The sequence below is a fragment of the Vitis riparia genome, chromosome 10 (genome assembly GCF_004353265.1).
Source record: "Vitis riparia cultivar Riparia Gloire de Montpellier isolate 1030 chromosome 10, EGFV_Vit.rip_1.0, whole genome shotgun sequence".
NCBI lineage: Eukaryota > Viridiplantae > Streptophyta > Magnoliopsida > Vitales > Vitaceae > Vitis > Vitis riparia.
In genome coordinates this window covers 22,932,883-22,942,935 of record NC_048440.1, presented here as the reverse complement: position 1 = coordinate 22,942,935, position 10,053 = coordinate 22,932,883, and the positions used below count along the sequence as shown (strand labels likewise).

General features: G+C 36.5%; 2 protein-coding genes across 2 annotated transcripts; both read right to left on the bottom strand.

The window, feature by feature from the left end:
* Positions 1-2,540: 2,540 nt before the first annotated feature.
* Positions 2,541-3,833, bottom strand: LOC117923251 (probable F-box protein At4g22030). Its single transcript, XM_034841471.1, has one exon. The coding sequence runs from the start codon at positions 3,831-3,833 to the stop codon at positions 2,541-2,543; it is 1,293 nt and encodes a 430-aa protein (XP_034697362.1).
* Positions 3,834-7,914: 4,081 nt separating this feature from the next.
* On the bottom strand, positions 7,915-9,207 carry LOC117923250 (probable F-box protein At4g22030). The gene has a single exon (XM_034841470.1). The coding sequence runs from the start codon at positions 9,205-9,207 to the stop codon at positions 7,915-7,917; it is 1,293 nt and encodes a 430-aa protein (XP_034697361.1).
* Positions 9,208-10,053: the final 846 nt, after the last annotated feature.

The window sequence follows — 10,053 nt, the reverse complement described above, 5'->3', positions numbered from 1 at the left end:
TCAAGCAAGAAAGTGTTAAGACATTTAAAATGAACAAGTTCATATAGTATTTGGTACACTAATTCAATTGATCCTTAGCTTTTTTTTTTCTAATTTTTTATAGTGATTGGATAGGTTTAATCGAAGATTGAAAAATAACAACATGCTGTATTTTTAATCTTGGTTCAAGTTCATGGAGTTCAAAGAAGCAACCATCAATTGTTTTGTCTTCCTTAGAAGCGGAACATATTGCAACAACTTTTAGAACTTATAAAATTGTTTTGTTAAGAGGAATTTTAGAATATATGCAACAACATCAAGAAAGGCCCACAGTTATCCATTATGATAATCATTCCACGATTTTTCTGACAAAGAACCTTCATGTTTCATGGGTGCACAAAACATATAGAGATACGTCTTCATTTTATCAAAGAGTTGATAGTCAAAGTAATTATTCAGATGATATATTATAACATCAATGAATAACTAACTGATATATTTATGAAACTTGTATCTTTAGAGACATTTGAGTTTTCATGGATATTTTAGGAGTTGCAAAATTTCTGCATTGAGTAGAGAATTGAAATTAATGTTGATATTTTATTGGTTAGCTACAATTTTAGATTAAATCAAAAAAGATAGTATCCTATCTTTGGAAGTATCCCGTACTTGTATAAGTGGATTAGTGTTAGTGGGCTAGTAGTTAACTTATTTAAGAGTTTGTTAGAGCCGGATTGTTTATTTAAATGCAAATTGATGAATAAAAAATCAATCTAATTCAATTAGACTTCTTCCTTCTTATCCAAACCTTTTTAAGTGCTCTATTTTACTTTTACTTCTCACTTCCTAATAGTTAGACTTCTTTTGGATTATCAGGGTCATTCCTTAACTTAGGCTTTCTTTGGTGTGACCTCGCTTGTAGATTTAGAAATATTTTCCTCAAATATGGGAAGAAAAATGTGAAATTATTTCATTAAAAATTATTTCATTATACCAGGCACATGCAATGACGCCGTGGAAGATGACACGGAACTGGAGCGATACATACTGGTGATTGACCCATCCCACCACCGGCTAGAAGGCCCAGAGCCGCATTTACATCCATTAGAGATTTTCAAAAGGATGTAATCATATCTGATAGTGTAAATAATGATCAATGTATACAGCACTGTTGGATAATCCTTCTTGATCTTAGTTTTCACATGGGTCCAGGGTCTTCTTGCATTTCATAAGAGTATACAACGTAAGGGTCTGGTCATGGACTGTAAGTATTTTATGTCAAATGCCTCTATGCCAAGCCTAGTCACCAATCTGCAATTTTTTTGGCTTTGTTTATATGGTTGTTTACTCTAAATTAAATATTGATTGAGGAATTTCTTATGCCAATATGTAGCAAGGTCAACCAGGGAACTGGTTTACATCCAATGCCTTCATTGCATCTATCTCTGATGTGCATATGGCCCTCTATTCCTATGTATTGTTTGCAAGATTCCATATAATATTGAAGTTATACAAGGATCAAGGTGAGGGTTGCCTACCTATATTTCCATGAAAACTTGAAGATATGATCATGGACATTACCCTCAACAACCAGCCCATAGTAGACCATGAATACAAAGTTGTTCCAAGGTGAAGATGTCAATTATTCAATGACCGCCTGAAATAAATAATTTAATTTGGCAATTAATTAGAATAGAACAACACGTTTGACATAAATCAGTACCCATAGTAGACCCAAGGATTTCCGGAAATTTAAGGTTCACATTTAACCTTAAAAGTCAACATGTGTGTAAAACTCCATGAAATCTATATAAAAACTGAAACATAATTTCTACAAGAGAGTACATTAATTAATTTTTCCTTCTTGTTGGATTCTAATTCTTAGCATCAAAGTTCGTTAAAATTCAATGGAGTGACAACTATCTACTGTAAAGAAAGAATCATTTGGTGGCAAACCCAGCATTTACTTTGGCTTATGATAGAAGTCAGAACCTCCTCAGACTCAAAGCACCTGCCTTATTTCAATAGAATTCAAACGAAGGAATGATAATTTTGACCTTTTCCATGTATAGTTTACTCAGTTTTTCCACCTCCAATGGCTTCTATATATAGCATATATGGACTCGACTAACCCACCAACCCCATAAGAAAATGAAACTTTTCCGTCTCAGAAGCTGCATTTTCTTAGTTGCCATTTGGATTTTCATGCTTTCTTCACTCGAAAGAAAACCAAAGAAACTTTAGATGATAAAGAAAAAGTATAAAGTAGTACATTGTTTATTATTCATGGACTTTCATCTCCAAATTGACCCAGAAATACATCGGTTTTAGGTGAATGCTTATAAAAAAATTTTAATTTTCAGTTTTGTTGAGTAGTTGTTTTCAAATTGCTGTATAGAAAATGGACTAATTCAATTTCCATGTAATATTCAGACCTTTACCAGTCTGATTTCAATTGAATGAATGAATGAATGTATTACTACATTGTACAGCTCTATTGTGTTAGGTTAGCTTAGATGTACAAGATTTAGTGTTTTTATCAACAAAACTGAGGATGATTATTAGAAGAGTTTGCTTGCGAACTCTTCAATGGCCTCTCCTTTCTTAGAAGAAGAATAAGAGGATGCTGCCAGACCCTTGAGCCCGGACAAGCTTCTTCCTAGCTTTAGAGCCACCTTCATTGCGAACAATTCCCCATTCTCTCTCCTCCCCACATCTCTTTCATTCAGATTTGACTCTATGGTCTCTTCCATCAGCCGGAAGAAGCCTGCGTTGCTTCTATACATCTCAAACACCATGCCCACTTGCCCGCCATGCTCCATTGTGTTCACCACGCTTGCCATGGCTCCAGCTACGACTCCTAGTGTCGCGGCCCAGGGACCGTGAGAAGATCCCACGAACGCAGTTCCACAAGCCGCTAAGCCTGTCAATAAGGGACCAGAAATGGCGAGCATCCTGTTAATTTTCAAGGCTATTTTGCCCAGCCTCAAATAGTCTTCAGTGTCCTTCCTCTTCAAAACCCCAACTACTTCTCTCATTTCTTCTTCCAACTCCACGCTCCAACCATTTCCATCTGTTCTGCCACTCTGCCTGTCCTGCCTTTGCCTGTGCTGCGGCCACCATACAGCAGGCTCCACAGTTTTGGGGAATTTATCAAGCATCGCTCCTAGTAAAGGAAGCGGGAAGGCCTTGTCCAGTGACAAAACTTTCTCCATAACTTCCTCAACGTCGGTACTAGTAGGAGTGCCACAAGAGAGTGTTCTTTGAATCTGGCCATGAAGCTGCTTAAACAACCTCGCAGCATTGCGCTGTTCTTCGACCAGTTGAGATGGCTGGATCTTATTCATCACCACCAACATCACAGTGGCTGCCAAATACATCAGAGTTGAAGAGAGCTTGAGGGCCACAAGGGGTCCTCCTACACTTGTAGCAGCAATTCCAGCCATGGTTGCAGCAGCGAGAGTGATTCCATTAATAGATGTCAAAAGAAGATGGTTCCAATTATCACGCTGCTCCCCAATATTCTTATGCATCTCCACTCTATCTGCAACAGCCTCCATGATTGCATGGAGCTTAGCAATCACCATAGGATCAGAAACATTGCTCACAGAAGGGAAAGTAGTATCAGTTATGGACTCGTATTTCTTCTCCACATGGCCGGTGGTTGCAGCTGTTAGACTAACTCCCATGTCCAGTACTTCCTGTACCAAATCTCTAGCGGGGAGCTTCAGAGATAGGCTGCCGGTCCGGAGCTTAGGCATATTGATAGTAGCTCTTGCCATTCCTCTCCGGCAACGAGATGAGGAATAAGTCACCGACGTAATAACACCTGATGAAGATTGAAGATTTGCCATGTCCTCTCCTTGTGTGATTTGCATGAGTTTCTGCTTGTTGCTAAGATTGGTAAATTCTATTGGATATGTATTGAGTGGCTTAGGCTTGAAGAAGTGTAGTGAAATGGGGAAGCGATGCAACCTGGATTATATATAGGGAATGGGAGTGGACCAAGTATGCTGTTCAACGTTTGAATGGTCTCATGGGTCTTGGCTTAGACTCTTTCTTGTCTTCGGTTCATTGGTGTTTTACCCTTCAATTAATGAGGCTGCTTTAATGAGGCTGCTTGTAGGCTAGGGCATTGAGGCAGTCCTCCATTGACTTTCAACCTGCAAAAACCAGTAAAACCTTGAAATAGGCGTAGGCATTACAAGTATATAGGAACAAGTCCCTCAGCTAATTTATGACTTTTTTGAGATATTTGTCAAATTTTTTGAGGTGATATATATGATGAAAATTTTAAATTTAAATTCCCAATAAGAAGAATTTTGAATGTATTAAGATATGTATTAAGATATTTAATCTTAATACATTTTTTTTATTTGTTTTATAACATTTTAAATTTATATGTATTTATTTGATTTTCTTCCTATTTGTATGTATGATAAATGAAATGGATTTTTTTAATTCTCTACATTTTATGCTTTTCCTTTATTATGATCCCAACACAACATAACTATTGTAAAAAAATTCCAGAATTATTATAGGTGTTACATTAATAAAATGATTGGTCTCGTCAGTGGTCATAATTTAAATAAAAAATACATTTTTAATTTGTAGAATATTATGAACAAGAAATATTTTTTGGGACTTTTGCTTTATAAATAAACTACATAAGCACTTCCTAAAGGATAAACCAATAAAACCAGTTTTCATATTTAAATTTCTGATCTGAATTTTGTTAATTTTGTAATTTTTTTTCTAAAACCTATTAAGAATTATCGTTAAGACCTGTTCTAAAACCTGTCATCTCTTTTTATTTGATTTGTCGTTGGACCATGCAGCAGCAGCTAGAATTTGACGGTTTGGCGGCATCACTGTGCAAAGGTGGGGTCATGGGAATAGACCAGGAAGACAGGAGCCACTGGCTGCCAGTATAGCCCCAGTTTATTTGGTCAAAAAAAGCTACTGTTATATTCTGAGATCTCCAAACCTGAATCATTCCTTTTGACTATTTCCGGCATTTTAGCCATGGATGAAGGCTGTAAATACAACACAAAACAAAAGCTTTTTATTTCCATGTTATTGCTTTCGCCTTCACTAGGAAGTAATGTGTTCGATTACGATCTGCTTTGCCTGTACTTAACATGGACCCATAAATATATTCAAGATTATACACATACAATTCAGCAATCCCTGAAATCAAAGGTAAATAATCCCTACAGATACTACTGACTTTTATATATATATATATATATATGCGCGGCACATAAGTGGATTAGTATTAGTAGGCTAGTAGTTGATTTATTTAGATGTTTGTTAGAGTTTGATTGCTTATTTAAAGTGCTCCATTTTATTTTTACATCTCACTTCTTAATAGTTTTGGATAAGACAACTTTTAATTTTGAATGATCATCTGGTATTAGAGTCAAGTTAATCAAATAAAAAATAATATTAATCTTATCTTAACAGAAATTGTCATCCCACTTTTTCAAGGAAGTGGATATGATGTTTGGAGCATGAAGATAATGACTCTTTTTATCTCTCAAGATTTATGGGAACTTGTGAATAAGGATTATGAAAGAAAGGAGATTCCTCCAAAGACTATTAGAGATGTACAAAAGAAAGTTGTTAACGCATAGTCTTTTATCCAATAAGTAGTTCCAGAAACTATATTTCCTTCGATTTTTATAATAACAAAGTCTAAAAATGTTTGGGATACTTTGCAAACAGGATATAAAGGCACAACTAAGGTACTTACCCTTAAATTTTAAATTTCAAACTCTTTATAAGAAATTTAAACATCACTAGTGAAAGATAGTAATTGTCTTCATGATTACTTTTGTAATATGCTTAAGAAGTTTGTTTAAGAAGTGTGATTGTATAATTATAGCAATAGAAGAGTCCACGGATTTAAATGTACTAACCATTGATGAGTTATTTGGTTCCCTTCAATCCCATGGAGAAAGGTTGAAAAGATATTAAGAAATATCTATTGGAAATCTATTCCAAACTAAATTGCAATTTTCTAAAGATAAAACAATAAGGCAACGATAAGAAGTCTAATAACAAAAGAAGACATGGAGAGTATTGTTTCTATGGTAGAAGAGAGAGAGGAAGTGGAAGAGATGGAAGAGGTGGTGGACATTAAGGCAACCACAACCATTACCAAAATGAGTTTAGCGAAAAAGGTTAAAGTTATAATCATAAGTCAATTCAATGTTACTACTGTAATAAATTTGCTCACATAGAAAAATATTGAGGAGATAGAGAGGCAGTTAACAACCAACTAAATTCCTGAACAAAATGAAATGGTAGAGAAGAAAAATATAAGTCCTATGAAGATAGCTAAGAGTATAACTAAATTCCTTATGAGTTTGTTAGAGTTTAATTACCTATTTAAATGCATAATGATGAATAAAAATTCAGTCTAATTTAACTAGGCTTGTTTTTTTTTTTTTTTTAGCTAAAGTTTTTGAATGTTCTATTTTATTTTTACTTCCCACCTCCTATAATAGTTATAGAGAAGAAAACTTCTTTTTGGATTGTCAAACTCGTCTTTGTTTAGTTCACATAGGCTTTCTTTGGTGAGATGGACCTGGCTTGTAGAGTCAGAAATATTCCCCTAAATTATGAAAAGAAAAATGCGAAAACATTTGCAAAAAGTAAGAGCATGTGTGGCAGGAAGTGGGAAAAGAGGGAAACTAGGATTATACCAAGCACAAGCAATGACAGTATGGAAGATGGCACGGAACTGATGCGGTTCATATACTGGTGATTGACCCATCACAACACCGGCCAGCACTGCATTTGCATCCATTAGAGATTGTCAAAAGGATGTAATCATACCTGACAGCGTAAACAATGAAGTACCGTCCATGATCGATGTATATTGTTTGCAAGATTTCATATAATTAAGTTATACTGACCATGATCAAGGGTTAAGGGTTGCCTACAACCAGCCCATAGTATACCATGAATAGAAAATGTCAATTATTCGATGACCACCTGAAATAAATAATTTAATTCGGCAGTTTAGAATAGAACAACTATTTTGACATAAATCAGTATCGATAGTGGACCCTAAGATTTTCGGAAATTTGAGGTTCACATTAACCCTAAAAGTCAACATGTGTGTAAATTCCATGAAATCTTTATAAAAACTGATACATAATTTATACATCTTCAGGTCTATTAATTAAAGTTTCCTTCTTCTTGGTGTATATATTCTAAGAATTCTCGGCATCAAAATTTGTTAATAACTTGATAATGGGTCTCAAGTTCAATGGAGTGGCAACCATCTACTGTAAACAGAGAATCATATGGTAGCAAACCCACCATTGACTTTGGCTTATTATAAAAGTCAGAAACTCCTCAGTCTCAAAAGTAAGTGTCTTATTTTCAATAGAATTCAAGCGAAGGAATGATAATTTTGACCGTTCACACAGTTTTTCCTCTCTAATGACTTCTATATATAGTATGGGTTCTACTAGCCCACCAACCACATAAGAAAATGAAATTTTTCTATCTCAAAAGCTGCATTTTCTTAGTTGTCATTTGAATTTTCATGCTTTCGTTCACTAGAAAGAAAACCAAAAAGCTTTAGATGATTATAAAGAAAAAATATAAAGTATTACACCGTTTATTTATCATGGACTTTCATCTCCAAATTGACCCAGAAGCACATCAGTTTTAGCAGAATGTATATTTTCTTAAATTTCAGATTTGGTGAGCAGTTGTGTTCAAATTGCTGTATAGAAAATGGACTAATTCAATTTCTATGGAATATTCAGACCTTTACCAGTCTGATTTCAATTGAATGAATGAATAAATGAATTACTAGATTGTACAGCTCTATTGTGTTTATAGACAAGGTTAGCTTACAATGATATACAAGATTTAGTGTATTATCAACAAAACTGAGGATAAACCACCACGATATTAGAAGAGCTTGCTTGCGAACTCTTCAATGGCCTCTCCTTTTTTGGAAGAAGAATAAGAGGATGCTGCCAGATCCTTGAGCCCGGACAAGCTTCTTCCTAGCTGTAGAGCCACCTTCATTTCAAACAATTCCCCGTTCTCTCTTCTCCCCACATCTCTTTCATTCAGATTTGACTCTATGGTCTCTTCCATCAGCCGGAAGAAGCCTGCGTTGCTTCTATACATCTCAAACACCATGCCCACTTGCCCGCCATGCTCCATCGTGTTGACGACGCTTGCCATGGCTCCAGCAACGACTCCTAGTGTCGCGGCCCAGGGACCGTGAGAAGATCCCACGAAAGCAGTTCCACAAGCCGCTAAGCCTGTCAATAAGGGACCAGAAATGGCGAGTATCTTGTTAACTTTCAAGGCTATTTTGCCCAGCCTCAAATAGTCTTCAGTGTCCTTCCTCTTCAAAACCCCAACAACTTCTCTCATTTCTTCCTCCAACTCCACACTCCAACCATTTCCATCTGTTCTCCCACTCTGCCTTTCCTGTCTTTGCCTGTGCTGCGGCCACCATACAGCAGGTTCCACGGTTTCGGGGAATTTATCAAGCATGGCTCCTAGTAAAGGGAGCGGGTATGCCTTGTCCAGGGCCAAAACTTTCTCCATGGCTTCCTCAACATCGGTACTAGTAGGAGTGCCACAAGAGAGTGTTCTTTGAACCTGGCCATGAAGCTGCTTAAACAACCTCGCAGCATTGCGCTGTTCTTCGACGAGTTGAGATGGCTGGATCTTATTCATCACCACCAACATCCCAGTGGCTGCCAAATACATCAGAGTTGAAGAGAGCTTCAGGGCCACAAGGGGTCCTCCTACACTTGTAGCAGCAATTCCAGCCATGGTTGCAGCAGTGAGTGTGATTGCATTAATGGATGTCAAAAGAAGATGGTTCCAATTATCACGCTGCTCCCCGATATTCTTGTGCATCTCCACTCTATCTGCAACAGCCTCCATGATTTCATGGAGCTTAGCCATCACCATAGGATCAGAAACATTGCTCACAGAAGGGATAGTACTATCAGCTCTGGATTCGTTTTTCTTCTCCACATGGCCGGTGGTTGCAGCTCTTAGACTAACTCCCATGTCCAGTACTTCCTGTACCAAATCTCTAGCGGGGAGCTTCAGAGATAGGCTGCCGGTCCGGAGCTTAGGCATATTGATGGTAGCTCTTGCCATTCCTCTCCGGCAACGAGATGAGGAATAAGCCACTGACGTAATAACTCCTGATGAAGATTGAAGAGTCGACATGTCCTCTCCTTGTATGATCTGTATGAGTTTCTTCTTGTTGCTAAGGGTGGTTAATTCTATTGGATATGTATTGAATGGCTTAGGCTTGAAGAGGTGTAGTGAAATGGGGTGGCGATGCAATTATATATAGGGAATGGGAGTGGACCAAGTATGCTGTTCAACGTTTGAATGTTCTCATGGTCTCATGGTCTTGGGTTGGACTTTTTCTTGCCTTTGGTTTATTGGGGTTTCACCCTTCAATTAGGCTGCTTGTAAGCTAGGGCATTGAGGCAGTCCTCCATTGACTTTCAACCAGCAAAAACCTGTAAAATTGAAATAGGCAAAGGCATTACAAGTATAGAGTTTAATTAAGAGTAAAAAACCCCAATGAATTTGAACAATTCCCTCAGTTCATTTATGACTTTTTAGATATATTTTTCAAATGTTTTGAGGCGATACATGATGAAGAATTCAAATTTAAATTCCCAGTAATGGGTCATGACCAGAACTGGTAAAATCAGCCTTTTGCTTCTCCAAGTTTTCTAGGTCTGAATTCTGTAGCCATATATTGTTGATCAACAGATAAATTTGACGTAAGTAAATCATGGGTTTTGTTCAAAGATGATTTGAGCATCATCACCATTTTATGAAATTTCCGGACGTCTTTCTTTCGAATTAACATACTGTGTTCAAATGAGATAATGGGCTTTCTTTTTTTAAATTTTTTTTTTTAATCTTTATGACTAAATCACAAATTAAAAACCATTTATTAATAAGCTTAATAATTATTTAATGAGAATGTTAAAGCTTTGTTTGAATCTTAAAAAAATTGTAAGAAAGAACCCTAGGATAGCTGATAGGAAAAAA